This window comes from Marmota marmota, unplaced genomic scaffold (assembly GCF_001458135.2).
Source record: "Marmota marmota marmota unplaced genomic scaffold, marMar, whole genome shotgun sequence".
Taxonomy (NCBI): domain Eukaryota; kingdom Metazoa; phylum Chordata; class Mammalia; order Rodentia; family Sciuridae; genus Marmota; species Marmota marmota.
The window spans coordinates 1,244,507-1,263,604 of record NW_026002914.1 but is presented as its reverse complement, the minus strand read 5'-3'; the positions used below and the strand labels follow the sequence as shown (position 1 = coordinate 1,263,604).

Genomic DNA, 19,098 nt, shown 5'->3' with positions numbered 1-19,098 from the left:
CTTTTTTTTTTTTTTTTTTTTTTGGTGTTAAGATCTTTGAGTTCTTTATAGACCCTAGAGATTAGTGCTCTATTGCTGAGAGCCATAGCCAAGTAGGAATGACGCATGGCATTTTTGGGTTGAAAGGTGACCCTGCTCAGGGATTAGGGTGGCTCTGGGTTTAGGGTGGATCCTGCTGGGAATAGGGCGGTTTAGGGCATATCCTGCTGCCTCAGGCGCCTGCTCTTTGGAGTTCCTGTTGAGTTCTCCTGGGGTTCTGAGAGAATTGGTGCCCGGAGCCGGTAGAGGCAGTGTGTTCCCAGAATGTGCGTGTAGACTGCCGGTGAGAGTTCGGGAATAAAGAGTTGCTGTTTGAATCTACAAGGCTTTGTGGTGGCTCGGTTATTTTGTGCCCATCCAGACTGCGGCACTCTATCTGATGTGGGAGGGGTCAAGATTTGCTCCTGGATGTAGGCTCTCTTTTTTTTTTTTTTTTGATAAAAAACTTTTTAGTTTGAATCCATCCCATTTATTGATTCTTGGTTTTAATTCTTGTGCTATACAAGTCTTATTAGGGAAGTTGTGGCCTAATCCCACATGGTGAAGATTAGGGCCTACTTTTGCTTCTGTAACATGCAGAGTCTCTGCCTTAATTCCTAGGTCCTTGATCCATTTTGAGTTAACTTTTGTGCATGGTGAGAGATAGGGGTTCATTTTCATTTTGTTGCATATGGATTTCCAGTTCTCCCAGCACCATTTGTTGAAGATGCTATCCTTTCTCCAGTGCATGTTTTTGGCACCTTTGTCTAATATAAGATAGTTGTAATTTTGTCGGTTGGTCTCTGTGTCCTCTGTTCTGTACCATTGGTCTACCAGCCTGTTTTGGTGCCAATACCATGCTGTTTTTGTTTCTATTGCTCCGTGGTATAGTTTAAGATCTGGTATAAAGATACCACCTGCTTCACTATTCCTGCTAAGGATTGCTTTGGCTCTTCTGGGTCTCTTATTTTTCCAGATGAATTTCATGATTGCTTTTTCTATTTCAGAATTGCATTAAATCTGTATACTGCTTTTGATAGTAAGGTCATATTGATAGTATTAGTTCTGCCTATGCAAGAGTAAGGTAGATCTTTCTATCTTCTAAGGTCTTTGATTTCTCTTTAGTGTTCCATAGTTTTCATTGTATGGATCCTTTACCTCTTTTGTTGATTCCCAGGTATCTTTTCCTTGAGGATATTATGAATGGGGTAGTTTTCCTCATCTACTTCTCAGAGGATTTGTCACTGATATACAGAAATGCCTTTGATTTATGGGTGTTGATTTTATATCCTGGTACTTTGCTGAATTCTAGTTCTAGAAGTTTTCTCATGGAGTTTTTTTGGGTCTTGTAGGTACAGAATCATATCATCAGCAAATAGTCCTAGTTTAAGTTCTTCTTTTCCTCTACTTATTCCTGTAATTTCATTCATCGAATTGCTCTGGGCAGTGTTTCAAGAACTATGTTTACTAGAAGTGGTGAGAGAGAGGGCATCCCTGTTTTATTCAGATTTTAGAGGGAATGCCTTCAGTTTTTCTCCATTTAGAATGATGTTGGCTTGGGGCTTAGCATAGATAGCCTTTACAATGTTGAGGTAAGTTCCTGTTATCCCTAGTTTTTCTAGTGTTTTAAACATGAAGGGGTGCTGTATTTTGTCAAATGCTTTTCTGCATCTATTGAGATGATCATATGATTTTTATTCATTTTATTGATTTCCATATGTTGAACCAACCTTGCATCCTGGGGATGAATCCCACTTGATCATGGTTCACAATCTTTTTGATATGTTTTTGTATTTGATTTGCCGGAATTTTATTCTGAATTTTTGCATCTGTTTTTTAGAGATATTGGTCTGAAGTCTTCTTTCTTTGATGTGTCTTTGTCTGATTTTAGAATAAGGTGATTTTGGCCTCATAGAATGAGTTTTGAAGTGCTCCCTCATTTTCTATTTCATGAAATAATTTCATGAGTATTGGTGTTAGTTCTTCTTTAACGGTCTTGTATCCATTGAGTCCTGGGCATTTTTTTTTCCCTATTGGTAGGCTTTTGATGGTGTCTTCTATTTCATTGCTTGAAAATGTTCTGTTTAACTTGTGTATATCATCCTCACTCCGTTTGGTTAAATTATATGATTGTAGACATTTATTGATGTCTTCAGTATTTTCTGTTTTATTGGAGTACAAATTTTCAAAATAATTTCTAATTATCTTCTGTATTTCTCTAGTGTTCATGGTGATATTTCCTTTCTCATCATGGATTTTAGTAATTTGAGTTTTTCTCTACATTAGCATGGATAAGGGTTTATCAAGTATATTTATTTTTTTCAAAGAGCCAACTTTTCATTTCAAAAATTAAAAAAATTTCAATTTATAAAAAATATACGGCAGCGGAATGTATTACAATTCTTACTACACATGTACAGCACAATTTTTCATATCTCTGTAAAGTAGGTTGACACCAATTCATGTCTTCATACATGTAAGATAGATAATGATGTCCATCACATTCCACCATCCTTGCTAATCCCTGCCCTCTCCCTTCCCACCCCTCTGCCCTAAATAGAATTTATCTATTCCTCCCATGCTCCCCCTCCCTACCCCAGTATAGTCAGTTTCCTTATATCAGAGAAAATATTTGGCATCTGTTTCTTTGGGATTGGCTAACTTCACTTAGCATTATCTTCTCCAATGCCATCCTTTTACCTGCAGATGCCATGATTTTATTCTCTTTTATTGCTGAGTAATATTCCATTGTGTACAAATGCCACATTTTTTTTATCCATTCATTTATTGAAGGACATCTAGGTTGGCTCCACAGTTAAGCTATTGTGAATTGTGCTGCTATAAACATTGATGTGGCTGTGTCCCTGAAGTATGCTGTTTTTAAGTCCTTTGGGTATAGACTGAGGAGTGGGATAGCTGGGTCAAATGGTGGTTCCATTCCCAGATTTCCAAGGAATCTCCATACTGCTTTCCATATTGGCTGCACCAATTTGCATTCCACCAGGAGTGTATGAGTGTACCTTTTCCCCACATCCTCGCCAACACTTATTGTGTGTCTTCATGATAGCTGCCATTCTGACTGGAGTGAGATAATATCTTAAAGTACTTCTTATTTGTGTTTCTCTGATTGCTCGAGATGATGAGCATTTTTCCATATATTTACTGATTGTATATCTTCTGAGAAGTGTCTTTTCAGGTCCTTGGCCCATTTCTTGATTGGGTTATTTGTTTTTTCATCTACCAGGGTCTTTTAAATCCTCTGTCCTGCACCACAGCTGCTTCATTTGATTCCTCACATTATGAAGCTTCCAGCATCTTGGACCAAGCTGTTACCAGTTTCCCAGTGTTGCCATCCTACAGGCAAACATTTGGTGACTATTCCTCCCATGGTTATGTGAGTAAATATAATAAGCTCCCTTCTATACACACATCCATTTTTATGTATTTTATTCTCATTTTCTGAAGAACCTTGAAAAATACAGGCATATTCTCAACAAAATGTCTGGGTCATATGGCATCTCTAGTTTTAGTTTTTTGAAAAATAACCCTTATAGTTTTTTAAATATCTATTCAAATTTATATTTCTGGCAAGGATGTCAAAGTGTTTCCTTTTCTGCATATCTTCTGCAGTATGTGTTACCTACCAACATTTTGAGAATAGCCCACAAGCATGTGGTTATAGTTCATTGTGATATAACCTGAAATCATAAAAATTCTAGAAGAAAATGAGAAGAATTTTTTTCATTCACATTGGCAATGGTTTTAAATAGAACCTCTTGAGAATGTGCAAGGAAAAATAGATAGGTGAGACTATATAAAGCTAAAAATGCTTCTGTGCAGCAAAGGAATCAATCAATGAAATGTAAAAGTAGACTGTGGGTAAAAGAAAATCGTTGCTAGCCGTATGTCTGATAAAAGCTCAGCATCCAAAATATATGAAATTTATACAGCTCACCAAAAATAAAAAAAAAACCAAACCTTTAATTACCTAATTTAAATATGGTAAAATACTTAGATTCTGCCCTAAAAATTAAACAAGTGTTTCAAGACATATAAAACCTACTCAAGAATATTAATTAGGCTAACTAAAATTATAATTTACTTTAGCTTCTCTGCTTCATTTATCTCACAGGATTATGTGTGCACACTCTCTGTCCTGCACAGGGCATCCTGAGACATTGTTCAATTCACAAAATGCCAGGTTCTCATTTCCCCACATTGTGCTTTCTCATCATAATTGCCAAGAAAGTCTGAAGCCTGGAAAACAACAACATATGGTTAAATTGCAAGATAATCATCAACTTTGAAAATTACTTCAGGAATCAATAGAATACTTTAGCAGACCCAGATGTGAAGAAATATAAAGTAGACCTACAAATTAACATTTAACTTAATTGCAAATATTTTTATGAGCATCTGAAAAGCTGATCATGGTAGCATACGCCACTAGTCCTGGCAACCTGTGAGGCTACAGTGGGAGGAGGATTTGGGCTAAGGAATGTGAGGCCAACCTGGCAAAAATCCAGCTCCAAAAATCAACCCACCAAAAAAAACCAAACAGTAATCACATTTTTTAAAAAAAAAGGTGCCTTCACAGGCGATTTCTGGCAATCATGTAATAAGAGATCAGTAAGAATAATTCATGATTTCATCTAAAAATAGAAGAAAAAAATGGACTAATTCTTTCTGTAAGGCCAGAAATACCAAATAACACAACAAAAGAATGGAAATTGCAGACCATCTTCCTATAGATGTTGACCCAGATATTCAAACCCCTAGAAAACTGAGAATAACAACAAAAATAAAGATTGGACTTCATGACCAAGAGGGACAATATGTAAGTTTCCAAAAATCATTTTGATAGAGAAAAGCTTTTGGCAGATTACATACTTATGTAATTTATTGTAAAACCTATGGCCAATTAAGACCAGAGGACAATTCTTTTTCAATCCACTAAAGGGCAGCTGTGAACTGTTTTCATATTTAATGGTGAGAACCTAAGTGTTTGACAATTTAGTTTTAGAAAAAGGAAAAAAAAATGTGTGGTTTCCTGACATCTAAATATTGTTCTAAGAATACTGAATAGCATTTTATACATCAAAAGTCAAATAGCATATGCAGATGATATTCTTATTTCTATAATATTTTTAAGCAATTTCCATGCACTAATGAAACATAAGACCTAAATTAGTTCAATAATGTTATGGGTTAAATGGTCAACATTAAGTCATGTAATTTATACACACTAGCAATGGGCAGTGTTAAAATTGAGGCATAAATCCATTCACAAATATAGGAAAAATAATTTAAAATGAAAGTAATAACAAAAGAACTGTTCACTGCAAAGTAAAAATAAAGGGGAAAGTAAAATGCAAAAAAAATGGAAACAAATTGGGAAAACAGTTAATATTCAATGATCAAAAGTTTGATTTTGTTAAAACCACAATATTCCACAGTGGGTCTGCAGATTCAATATAATGAGGCCAAAATCCAAAAGTCATTTTGTAAAAATTACCCAGCTGACTCTAAAATCATAACAAATGCAAAAAAAATTAAATAACTCAATATTGAAGTAAAAATTGTGTGACTTTTATTGAAAATGTGCATTGCAAAAATACATTGTGTAGGATATTAAATTTGGTTAAATACCTCTTAAATTGCTGATAACCAGTATTCCTTATGCATGAAGTGAGGGTCTGTGTTAATGTAGGCAAGAATTAGGCTGGGATTGACTTTTGTCATCACAGGTACTATCTGCTGAGCTTGAGAATGTCTATTGCTTTCATGATAACTTTTTTCTGCCTCCCAGATTTTCTGCACCTTACCTACCATCGATGTTCTGTCTCTTGTATTTCACCCAAATATATCCCAGTGGGTATCAGGTATTGAAATTCACATATGTTCCTGCTCTTCCTGCAGCTGAGAACTAAAAAAACAATGCAGTTCAATGTCTTGTTGAGTGGTTGAAAGGATTTGTCCTTGATCCTCACACAGGCTGAAGTGTGTTTTTTATTTTTATATTTTGATTTAAAACAATGACAGTGGAATGCATTACAATTCTTATTACATGTATACAGCACAATTTTTCATATCTCTGGTTGTATATAAGGGATGTTGGGACCAATTTGTGTCTTCATACATGTACTTTGGATAATGATGTCATCACATTCAACTATCACTGCTAATCCCCTACCTACTTCCCCTCCCGTTCCACCCCTCTAATAGATGTAGAATTCATCTATTCCTCCCATGCTCCCCCTCCCTACCCCACTATATTCAGCTTCCTTATATAAGAAAAACCATTCAGCATTTGTTTTTTGGGATTGACTAACTTCACTTCTCCAATACCATCCATTTACATGCAATTGCCATGATTTTATTATTGCTGAGTAAAATTCCATTGTGTATAAATGCCACATATTTTTTATCCATTCATCCACCGAAGGGCATCTGGGTTGGCTCCACAGTTTGCTATTCTGAATTGTGCTGCTATAAACATTGACGTGGCTGTGTCCCTGTAGTATGCTGTTTTCGAGTCCTTTGAGAATAGTCCGAGAAGAGGAATAGCTCGGTCAAATGGTGGTTTCATTTCCAGATTTCCAATACTGCTTTCCATATTGGCTGCACCAACTTGCAATCGCACCAGAAGTGTATGAGTGTACCTTTTCCCCCACATCCTCAGCAACACTTGTTGTTGGTCTTCAAAATTGCTGCCATTATGATTGGAATGAGATGATATCTTAGAGTGGTTTTGGTTTGCATTTCTCTAATTGCAAGAGATGATGAACATTTTTCCATATATTTTTTGATTGATTCTATGTCCTTTTCTGAGAAGTGTCTGTTCAGGTCTTTGGCCCATTCCTTGACTGGATTATCTGTTTTTTTTTGTTTTTTGTTTTTGTTTTTTTTTGTTGCTTAGCATTCTGTGTTATTTATATACCCTTGACATTAGTTCTCTATCTGATGCATGAGGGATAAAAATTTGCTCCCAGAATGTAGGCTCTCTGTTCACCTCAGATTTTTTTTCTTTTTCTTGCTGAGAAGAAACTTTTTAGTTTGAATCCATCCCATTTATTGATTCTTGGTTTTAATTCTTGTGCTATAGGCATCTTATTAAGGAAGTTGGGGCCTAGCCCCACATGATGAAGATTAGGGCCTACTTTTTCTTCTATTAGATGCAGAGTCTCTGGTTTAAATCCTAGGTCCTTGATCCACTTTGAGTTGAGTTTTGTGCATGGTGAGAGATAGGGGTTTAATTTCATTTTTTTTTTTTTTGGGGGGGGGGGCAAATGAATTTCCAGTTTTCCCAGCATCATTTGTTGAAGAGGCTATCTTTTCTCCAATGCATGTTCTTGGCACCTTTGTCTCATATAAGATAATTGTGATTTTGTGGGTTAGTCTCTGTGTCCTCTATTCTGTATCATTGGTCAATCTACCAGCCTGTTTTGGTGCCAATACCATGCTGTTTTTGTTTCTATTTCTCTGTAGTTTAAGGTCTGGTATAGTGATACTACCTGCTTCACTCTTCCTGCTTAGAATTGCTTTAGCTATTCTGGGTCTCTTATTTTTCCAGATGATTTTCATGATTGCTTTTACTTTTTCTATGAGAAATGTCCTTGGGATTTTGATCAGAATTGCATTAAATCTGTATAGTGCTTTTGGTAATGTGGTCATTTTGATAATATTAATATTGCCTATGCAAGAGTAAGGTAGATCTTTCCATCTTCTAAGGTTGTCTTTGATTTCTTTTTTTAGGGTTCTGTAGGTTTCATTGTATAGATCTTTCACCTCTTTTGTTGATTCCCAAGTATCTAATTTTTTTTGTTTTGAAGTTACTGTAAATGGGGTAGTTTTTCTCATTTCCTTCTCGAGGCTTTGTAACTGATATACAGAAATGCCTTTGTTTAATGGGTGTTGATTTTATATCCTGCTGCCTTGCTGAATTCATTTTTTAGTTCTAGAAGTTTTCTGGTGGTGCTTTTGGGGTCTTCTAGGTATAGAATCGTATTGTCAGCAAATAGTGCTAATTTAAGTTCTTTTCCTGTAGTTACTCCTTTAACTTCTTTTGTCTACTTGCTCTGGCCGCTGTTTCAAGAAGTATGTTGAATAGAAATGGTGAAAGAGGGCATACCTGTCTTGTTCCAGTTTTTAGAGGGAATGCCTTTAATTTTTCTCATTTGAATGATGTTGGCCTGAGGCTTAGTGTAGATAGCCTTCATGATGTTGAGATATGTTCCTGTTATCTCTAGTTTTTCTAATGTTTTGAACATGAAAGGGTGCTGTATTTTGTCAAATGGTTTTTCTGTGTCTCTTGAGATGATCATATGATTCTTATTTTTAAGTCTATTGATGTGATGAATTACCTTTATTGATTTCCATATGTTGAACCAACCCTGTATCCCTGGGACAAACTCCACTTGATCTTGGTGTACGACCTTTTTAATATGTTTTTGTATTCAATTTGCCAGATTTTTATTCAGAATTTTTGCATCAATGTTCATTAGAGATATTGGCCTGAAGTTTTCTTTCTTTCCTTTGTCCCTGCCTGGTTTTGGGATCAGGGTGATATTGGCCTCATTAGAAGGAGTTTGGAAGTGCTGCTTCTTTCTCTATTTCCTTAAATAAATTGAAGAGCATTGGTGTTTTTGTAGTTCTTCTTTAAAGGTCCTATTGAACTTGGCTGTGTATCCATCTGGTCCTGGGCTTTCCTTGGTTGGTGAGCTTCTGATGGCATCTTCTATTTCATCATTTAATATTAGTCTGTTTAAATTGTGTATGTTTCCTGATTCAATCTGGGAATATCATGTGACTTAAGAAATTTGTTGATGCCTTCAATGTCTTCTATTTTATTGGGGTATACATTTTCAAGATAATTTCTAATTATCCTCTCTATTTCTGTAGTGTCTGTTGTGATATTGCCTTTTTCATCATGTATGCTGGTAATTTGAATTTTCTCTCTCCTTTTCTTCATTAGCATAGCTAAGGTTCTGTCAGAGAACCAACTTTTTTTCAAGGTTTAATTGTTTCTTTTAGTTCAATTTCAGTTCTAATTTTAATTATTTCTTGCCTTCTACTGCTTTTGCTGTTGATTTGTTCTTCTAGGGCTTTGAGATGAAGTATGAGATCAATTATTGACTTTTTCTTCTTTTAAGGAATGAACTCCATGCAATGAAGTTTCCTCTTAGTACTGCTTTCATAGTGTCCAAGAGATTTTGATATGTTGTGTCTATGTTCTTGTTTACCTCTAAGAATTTTTTAATCTCCTCCTTGAAGTCTTCTATAACCCATTGTTCATTCTTTTGTACCAAATTGATTCACTCATTGAACTGCTTATAGAACTTGAAATATTTCAAGTTTGTCTTTTCACGAGGTGGAAGTGTCACTTTACATGTCTCTAAACGTTAATATTTTATGAATATTTTACACATTGGGAATGTGTCATGGATCATACTTGAAACTAATTGTATTGGGGAGCTCAATCTATCTCATGGATACAAAGCAGAGAGAATAGCAACCAGACTGTTTTCAAAAGCCTTTTTACCACTCTTTTTGTCTCCCTTGGGCACAATCACCTTATGAGAATATCTTTGACAAGTCTGATTTGCATCTGGAATGTCCGCCAAATTTCACATTCACTGATGGCAGAAGAGTTAGGAGTTGGACTTTTATTCAGTGCTTGGATTATGGTATATATCCTTCACTTCACTCTGATATGGAGTATATATACTGTTTTTGGACTTATGTATTTTTCTCTTAATTAGATAATGGAAAGTATCTTATTACATAATTAAAGTCACTCTCCTACATGACAGTCAATTCTACTAACTCTTATTTCAAGTTAAAAACTGAATAATGGTTTGGTCCAAGTTCTATTGATGTAACAATTTTTATTTCAGGAGCCATTGACATTCGGGGATGTGGCCATTGATTTCTCTGAGGAGGAATGGGAATGCCTGGATCCTGCTCAGCAGAATTTATATAGAGAAGTGATGTTGGAGACCTACAGCAACCTGGTCTTTGTGGGTGAGCATAACTTTCCTTCAAAATTCCTATTTATCATTATTTAATTTTCTTCCCTTGAAGTATATCTTTTGGGAACTTCACCATAAGAATGAGATTCAGATTCATGCTTTCCGTAAAAAAGATGGAGTAGTTCTTGGTGCTGACAAGAAAATGTTAATGATGTTTCTTTTCATCCTTAATGTTTTCCTTTGTTGGCATGATATACATCCTTCACTTGACATATGGTTGACTTAGAGGAATGCAGTGATGTCAAATTTTCATTTGAGGACATGGTTGAGGTAGAGGAGGAAGCCTAAATTCAAAAAGGTTGATTGAGAAGTTATCCAGAAGAAAAGATTTTTGAGAAGCTTTGATTTCTTTCTCTTGTTATCATAGAAGAACCTGTCCTGTGTTTTGTGCTTCAAAATTATCTAGTCTCCGGCTTTTCCTCCAATATTGTCTCCATACATGCAAATTAACAACAAAACACTCCCCTTGCCTTGTGTCAATATTATCTGACAGCTCTTCCATAATTTTTTAAAATATTTTTTAGTTGTTAATGAATTTCCCATTTATTCATATGTGGTGCTGAGGATTGAACCCAGGGCCTTATATGTGCTAGGCAAGTGCTCTACCACTAGTCTACAACTCCAGCCTCTCTTCCATTATTTACAGGAAATTTTTGCACATTTCTGGAGACCTCTAAGTCAACCCATTGTAATACATTACTATCATAAGTCAGTTTCTCTGATCTTATTTGTACATTTTTTTTTTCACGAAAATTTCCTTATCAGAGTTCTTTCTGAATATGTGTAATGGATTTTCTGTGAAATTATCTGCCGTGGAATGAATGTCAAGATAGCAAAGACTGTTCTTTTGAGAGATGCTGTAAGTTGTAGTTGAATAAGAGGATTTGTAAAATAATACATCTGTGGATATTTACAATTTGGATGGTTAATTTTTTTTCTTTATTTTTTCATTGTGTCCAGTAGGTTCCGTGTTACAGACTGGGTTTCCTCATATCAGTTAATTGCTTCACAAATTACGATATGCATGACCCTGGTTGATATTGCCAATAATGTTATATGTGCTTTTGCTTGTATAAATATTAAGCCCCTTTTGTCTATGACTTTTGTATTTTATCTTGATTGAGTTTTCATTCTGCCCATGTACGTAGAAATTGAAGTTGTCTATGTGTAAGTGTAATGGGGATTGATGGCAGTGATACTCTAATGCTGAACTACACCCCAAGCTCCTTTTCATTCATAGTTGGAGAGAGGTTCTCACTGCATTATTGAGGATGTCTTGAAATTGCAATTCTCCTGCCTCAGACTTCCTAGTAGCTGAGATTACATGCATGCCCATCATTTGTATATTGATGAGTTTGTTCTTATTTATAGGATGAAAACCACATTATTTTAAATGTAGCTTGAGAAATGTTGCAAATCTCTTTATCTTTTAATTTTTATTGTAATCAAAACCACAAAATAAAAGTTACTGTCTCCAAAATTTTAAATATACAGTTCAGTAACATTAATTCAAATTGTTATGCAATGTAAATCTAAAAACTTTACATCTCAAAAAAATATCAATTCCTAAGAAGCAAGGGCTTATTTCTGTCTCCCCATCACAAAACCATTCTCTTTTGTTCAGAAAGCTTTTTTTTTAGTTTAGAGATGTCATATTCGTAGAATTCTGCGATATTTTTTCTGTGACATATTTCAGTTAACCTAGTATACATACATTTTGTAAAATATATAATTAGAATAAATCTTTGACTTCAAAGTTCTATAGTTTCTATATTCCAAATTGTCTCATCCATTCTTTTGAAGGAATATTTGGTTTGCATCCCCCATGATGGCTCTGTTGTATAATAGGGTAACAACACTGGTGTGCAATGTTTTTAATTTGCTATTGATGTGAGGGCTTATTACCACACTCACTCAGAACTCCATGTACCTAACACCATGCCTGCATTTACAATTGAATGCTGTAACTTTTAGTATATTTTTTAGCAGGGAAATATTCTTCCAATTATATTTGTATTTTGTGGGATATTCATACAATTTAAATGATAGATTTCTCTGCAAAAAAAAAAAAAAAAATTAACAATGGGAATTTGACAAATATTACCTGGAGCCTGTGGTTAACTTTAAGTAGTGTAAGCATCTTTTAATTTTATCGTTCAATTCTTGGACAACAGCATGCCCAAGAGTGTTCAATCAACTGACACATATTTAGGGATTTTTGAACATCCTTATCACTTTTCACTTCAAATTTTTATTCCATGTTGGTTACAAAATAACTATCACTTAAATATTTATTTACCTTTGTATTAATACATAAAATTGGTCTATCCAACATAATATCCCACTTGCAATTAAGAACAGGGATTCTATTAGTCTACAATATTTTTCAAAATATTTTCAAAGTCTTATGCTTTGCAATTACCATTTTGCTTCACTGTATTTCCCTTTTCAGTAAGTGGGGATTGATGTCTCCTAGGATGACAGTGATTCTTTGTTTTCATTCAACTCTCTCAATGTTTTCTTTGTGTGTTTGGGAAGTAGGATGTACATTGCCAATGTATTTACTCTTAATCCTAGGAAAAGGTTCCTTCTCTCAATTTTTGCCTCTTTTCAAAGGTTTTTTAAAATTTAAAATATCTTCTATGTCCTGTAACTGTCTTGAAATATGTTTTGTGTACTATCATTTAGACAGCCCAGTTTTTGTTCAGTCACTTTTGTATGTGTCATTCTTATATTCTTTTTCTTTCAGTATGTGTGTGTCCTTAGACTTAGAGTATCCTGTGGACTACCTTCAGTTGTAATTTTTAGATTAATTCAGATAGCCAAGGTTTGTTTTGATCAGATTTTGTAATCTTGCATTTGCCAACAACAAAAAAATCTAAAAATGAAGCATCTCCTACTTATACTTTGTATGAGTGTCAACTTTACTTCACTTTATTAAAAATTAATATATTTGTGGCTTTTCAAAACTATATTATTGTTACAGGTATATATGTCTATTAACAGTTTTGTTTTTATGCTTTTGTCTTTCAAATTCTATTGCAAAATTACTTGTTTTTTGACCCATCATTACAATAAAATAGAGTTGTTTGTGCCAAGAAATGTTTAGAATTTCATATGACTTGTGTTGTTGTGCACACTTACATTTTAGTATGAAGGATTACCTTTAGTACTTTGTGGAGAACAGATCTAATGTTGATGAATAGTCTGTTCAATTTTATATCTTTAAAGTCTTTATTTTCCTTCTCTTTTGAAAGATAGCAGTTGTGAATATAATGTCTTCATTGATAATTTTATTCTTTCATCCCTTGAAAATAGCCCCGAATTCCTTTCTGTGTTGTGAAGTTTTGACTAAGGATTTCACAATTATATAGTTACACATTTCTAGGTGACCCATTTTTTTCTCTTGGATGCTCTCAATATTCTGAGTTTTAAAACTTGGATTAAAAACCTGCTTTGAGTCTTTACAACTTGGAGATAATTGAGCTGCTTGGATGTTTTATTTTTCCTAAATTATTAGATGTTTTTATTAGTACTGGAAAGAGAACTTAAGGGCACTTTACCACTTTGCATTTTTTACTTTGACTGCCTTGAAATTTTGATCTTCTGGCTCTTCTGGCTCAGCCTCCTATGTTGCTATGTAAAACCACCCCTGACTCTTTCAGACATTTTCTAAACAAAGTCTTTAAACACACGTTTTCTGCTTATTAACAATTCTTTACCAAATTTTATTCTGTGTGTTGGTTATTGTGTGTTGGTTTAGTTCATTAAACTTCTTTTAAATGATTATTTAATATTCCCCTTGAGTAATTCATAACTTTTTCTTACAGTTGATTTTGCCATTTTTTTTCTGTTGGTAAGCAGGAACCCCTTTTTGAACAATCCCCAAATATTCACATGTTTCTTATTTTTTTTTAATGAAACAGAAGAAATATATTGTGAAGGAGGAAAGGCTTATAACACAATTTGTCTTCTTCTACAATATAACTCTCCATAGTAAGGTACTCATCTTGGATACTATGAACACTAAGATGATTTGGAAAGTTTTCAAAGTAATTTTCTTTGTACATTTTTATTTGATTTATATATTTCTGCAGTAACGATGGACTTGGATTTAATAATCCACTCCCATGCTGATGTTCCTTTATTGCTGTAAATTCCTATGTTTGCAAAATATAATCAGCCCAGTACAGCAAGTAAAATGATTGTTATTTTTATTTATTTCAGCCATGACTTCTCATCGTCCTCAAGAAATTTCACCAGAGCAAAGAATAAAAGAAGGAGAGGGAAGATATGGAAAGTCGGCCCTAGATTATTTACCACTAAGAAAACAATGGGAAAATATAGGTGAGAGTAAAGTTCAAAAATTGTATTATAATGGACAAAACCAATTAGTAGTCCCTATTTATGATAAAAAATTTATGGTCACAAGACACCAGAAAAAATTAATATCTGAAAAAAAATCAATCTATTCCACTTACTTTTGAGGAGCTGTGTATGTCTTTAAGAATATATCCACAGCCATTTTACAAAAGGAAATGTGGAAAATTTGAAAAGAAATCTGGTCCATGCATAAGTTTTTAACTTAGCCAATTATAAATGTAGCACTGAGTTAAACTTCCAGTCAAATATTTGCACAGAAAAGATACTTGAAACTGAAAGACACATTTCTAAAAGTGATACTTTTGAGAGTTTCTTTACAAAATGGCCATTTTTTCTGCAACAAAACAGTAATTTCTCCTTGCACACAAATGGACAATGTTAAGAATTGTAGAAAGGTTTCTACTTCCCCACTATTGCTCAATGACAATTATGATACAGATTTCTGGAAAGTGCTATAAGTAACACCATTAGCCATGTATGTACCCTGAGTAATTACCAGTATATTTACATTGGTGATAAAAATTATGAATATAGAGAAACTCCTAGTCATTTTCTAAAGGAAAATTACCATGATGAAAAATGTGGGAAAGTCTTGCTTCAGTTCTCAAAAACTATTACTCATCCAAATATTCATAGTCAAGGCAAAACTTGCAAGTGTAAAGTATGTGAAAGGGCTCTTAATCACAGAGAAGAGCTTGCTCAATACAAGAGAATTTATGGAGAAAGGGAGCCTTATAAGTTTAAAGAATATATCAAAGCATTGGCTTGCTCAACAAATTCTAAACACAGTAGATACGATGACAGTGATAAACTAAATTTAAAGAATGCAGAAAAACTTTTAGTGAAAGGTTACAATTTCTTAAGCATCAGAGCATTTTTGCTGAAGAAAAGGCCTGTAAATGTAAAAAGTGTTGCAAAGCCTTAAAAAATTTTTCAACTCTTACTCAACATCAAAAAATTTATTCTGCAGAGAAGACCTACCAATGTGAAGAATGCAACATACTCAAGAACTTTACTCAACATCACAGTGTTCATACAGGAGATACGCCATGCAAATGCAAAGAATGTGACAAAACTTCTAATAAAAGCTCCAATCTTATTTGTCACCAGTGCACACACCCTCTAGAGATGCCCCACATATGTAAACAAGTTTGTGAAGCCTTAAAAAATCCAAGTCACTGGAGAGAAGCCGTACAAATGTAGAGAATGTGGCAAAGATTTTAATCAACAATCATCACGAACTTGACACCAGAGAACCCATACTAGAGAGAAGTCTTATAAATGTGAAGAATGGCAAAGCTTTTAAAATTGAAGATCACATCTTACTAAACATTATAGATTTTATTCTGGAGAGAACTTTTACAAGTGAAAACATTGAATCAGTGTCTTTAAGGATGAATCAACCCTTATTTCACAGTAGTTCAACACTATTTAACACCAGAGATATGATAGCACAGAAATTATACAAGTGTAAAATAGGTGTCAGAGTCTCCAACAGTTATTCACACCCTACTCAGGACCTCAGAATTCATACGAGTGAGAGGACATGTGGAAAAATTTCAGACATTTTTCAATTTCTGATCCCATACCTGTAGCAAATGTGGAGTAGCATTTGTCCAAAGTATGTACCTTAGATAACAGCAAAATATTTACAAAACACCTTGACAAATACAACAACTGTAAGTGTCTTATGTATAGCCCATCTCTTGAAGTATTTGGGACCTAGGAGGGAAAAAATCATTTAAATGTAGAAAATGGGTAATTTCTTTTGATATTTGCTGAAAATTTTCTTAACAACTTTAGCTGATATTGTAGAAATAATGAAATACAAATATAGAATAGTGCCTCCCTAAATGGATATAATTTTACTATAAATCAACAATTACTAAATATTCTCATTTCTCACAATTGGAGAAAACATAATTCTCATAGTTGATTATTTCAGAAATGTCTTAAGATTATATGAAGCTTTAAATTTTTAATTTTTAGTTTTGAACTTAGGGGCACTTAATCAGTAAACTGCATCCCCAGATTTTTTTTCATCATTTTTATTTAGAGATATGGTCTGCTAAGTTGGTTAGGGCCTCAGTAAGTTATGGAGCCTGGCTTTGAACTTGAAAAACGCCTTCTGTAGTTCCTCAAGGGTCACTGGCATGGACCACCATGCCTGTTGTATAGAGCATTTTTACTTATATTTGCATTACATATATATGTAATTTGTTACTAAATAAAAATTGTGAATTTTTAATGTTAACCATGTCATGCATTTAATGATGTTATTAGGTCACATACTTCCCACTATTCACTTTGCTAATGGAGCGATGCAATAGTAAAATATTCTATTGGGTAAAAAATGCTATAACACCTCCATTAATTATTTCATGTTTAATCAAGTTTTATTTGGGGAATATTATTTATGTAAATTACCTTTGAAATTATGAAAAAATTCCAACAGTTATAGGAAGGACCTAGGGATACTAAAATAATGCCCAGATATCCCTAGTTTGAATGACAACTTTAACATTTCACCTTACAAAGTTGCAGTACTCCCTAAGGGGTCTACAACTCTGGAGAGTTGCACAAGCTCCCAGTCAGGGAGAGGAGAAAGACCCAAGAGACTAGGAGCCAATTTGCATATTCAGGTAAAAAGAGGGTTGCTGAATGGGGAAATATTCTCAATGTTTCCTGAGGAAACCACGTGGTCTACAGGCCCATCCTGCCTCTTGGACTGAAGAAACCATGCAGTTCCTCATGAATTCCATGACGTTCATCACTGAGGAGACTAGAATGACCTCAACTGTAGGAAAAACCTACCAATATAGGACCACGTCTTTAGTCTTGGATACCCACTAGAAAAGTGTAACCAGATACATGTAAAATGATGACTGTAAAAGAAAAAGACACACTATAGGAGCATTTATGCCCCCACATTTTTTATTTCATTCTATATTTTGATTTTCTAGAACTTTTTCATTCTATTTAATAACTTACAATATAATATTTGCTATACTTATTGGATTATATGATAGATAGTATTATCCTGGTCTCCCAGACCCCTCTGCAACCCAGTAATTATAAGATACTAGAAACTAACCCTGTCCCTCCTCAGATCTTAAAGCTCCAAGAGCCCATGACACCACAGAGAGAGAAACACAATTTTGATTGAAATAAACCTCTAGACCCTAATCTACAAGTCCTGTTGAAAAAGTAAAAACACAATATTCTCTTCATATGTGAGCCCTTAGGTTCAACAAAACACCACCCACAAACATTTCATTTAACATTATTAGGGAAAATAAATATTGAAATATAATGATTAATTCTAGGAGAATAATATTCACAATATGTTTTATTCCAAAGGGTAAATCTATAGGTTTCATGGTTCTTTTACTCCATGTTGTTTTACACAGAAAACTGGCTTCAGTTTACATATGAGAGTTTTAACTATAAGGCCCGGAGGGAAGATTCAGTACTAGAGGTCTAAGGAAAATACTGAAGATCTTCCCTTTCCATGTGCCTTCATGATGTCTGCATATCCTTGATGAAACAGCTAATGAATGCTGATTTCTCATTGCATCTGGCTCGGTGGCTCACTCATTGGAACCCCAATTTACTTAGTCATCTCAAGGCTGTCAGTCCCTCCTTCTGGGATCTCACCTGTTCTTGGAAGGATGTAGTGTTTTTCATGGGATCACTAGGTCATGCAAGCTGTTAGAACAAAGAAAGCTTCATTCTGACTTGTATTTATTCAGTTCCACTTTAAACAGAAGTTAGAACAAGACTTCAGACTCTCACCTGTGGAGAGGATGCTCTGCCCAGCACTTCCCAGTCAGGACCCTGAAAACCTGTTTAGGAAAACTGGAACACTGAACCTATGTACTTGGGAGTCCCAGTCTGGCAATACAGTTGCCTCTGTCTGTTTCTTTTGCTTTCTTTCTTGCTTTCATAATATTACTCAAAGAAACACTGTCTTGTGTGAAGAGATTGTCTTTCTTATCTATTGGATCTGACCTGCCAAGTTGAGCAGCTGCCCACATACTTAATGTAACAATCACATGTATGTGTTATCTAATCGGTAACTATAGTATCTTTCAACTGCATGATTTTTTGTTGCATGGGGGAGGAAATTGAGAATGCTTTCTTTGAGTGCACACGGCACTATTAATAGTATTCATAACACTGCTAAGTAATATTTCCTCTCTGCTCAACTTGTTAGTATTTCTCTTGTGCTGCTTTGTAAAACATAGAAAAGAGTTGCAAACCAAAATTTTTTTGATAATAGAGAGTTGCACAGACTGACTTGGGCAACTCTATTTACCAATGTTTGTTATTTTGTATGGGCTCAGGGTACTCTTTTATACTTTTATTTAACCTTAATGACATTAGCATTTATTGAAGAGTTTTTAACTCACAATCCTTCTCTGTATACAAATTTTCCCTTATCATTTTTAAAATTTCTTACTCTTTTTAGGTATACATGACAGTAGAGCAAATTTTGACACTATTCATGGAGTAAAACTTATTTTAGTTAGCATTCCATTCTTGAGGTGTACATGGTGTGGACCTTCACTGGTGGTGTATTTATATATAAATACAGAGAAGTTGTGTCTAATTCATTCTAATGTCATTTCTATTCCTATTTCCCTTTTCTTCACTTCATTCCAAC

At 34.4% G+C, this 19,098-nt stretch overlaps 1 protein-coding gene across 1 annotated transcript in view; it reads left to right on the top strand.

Moving 5' to 3' along the window:
• LOC107160214 (zinc finger protein 708-like) overlaps positions 1 to 16,686 on the top strand; it is an 18,391-nt gene extending 1,705 nt beyond the window's left edge. The window contains exons 2-5 of the mRNA XM_015506869.2: positions 3,263 to 3,412; positions 9,915 to 10,041; positions 14,277 to 14,396; positions 15,403 to 16,686. Of these exons, the coding sequence (XP_015362355.2) occupies positions 3,263 to 3,412; positions 9,915 to 10,041; positions 14,277 to 14,396; positions 15,403 to 15,635 (630 nt within the window). The 3' untranslated portion in view covers positions 15,636 to 16,686. The remainder of the gene's footprint in view (positions 1 to 3,262; positions 3,413 to 9,914; positions 10,042 to 14,276; positions 14,397 to 15,402) is intronic.
• Positions 16,687 to 19,098: the final 2,412 nt, after the last annotated feature.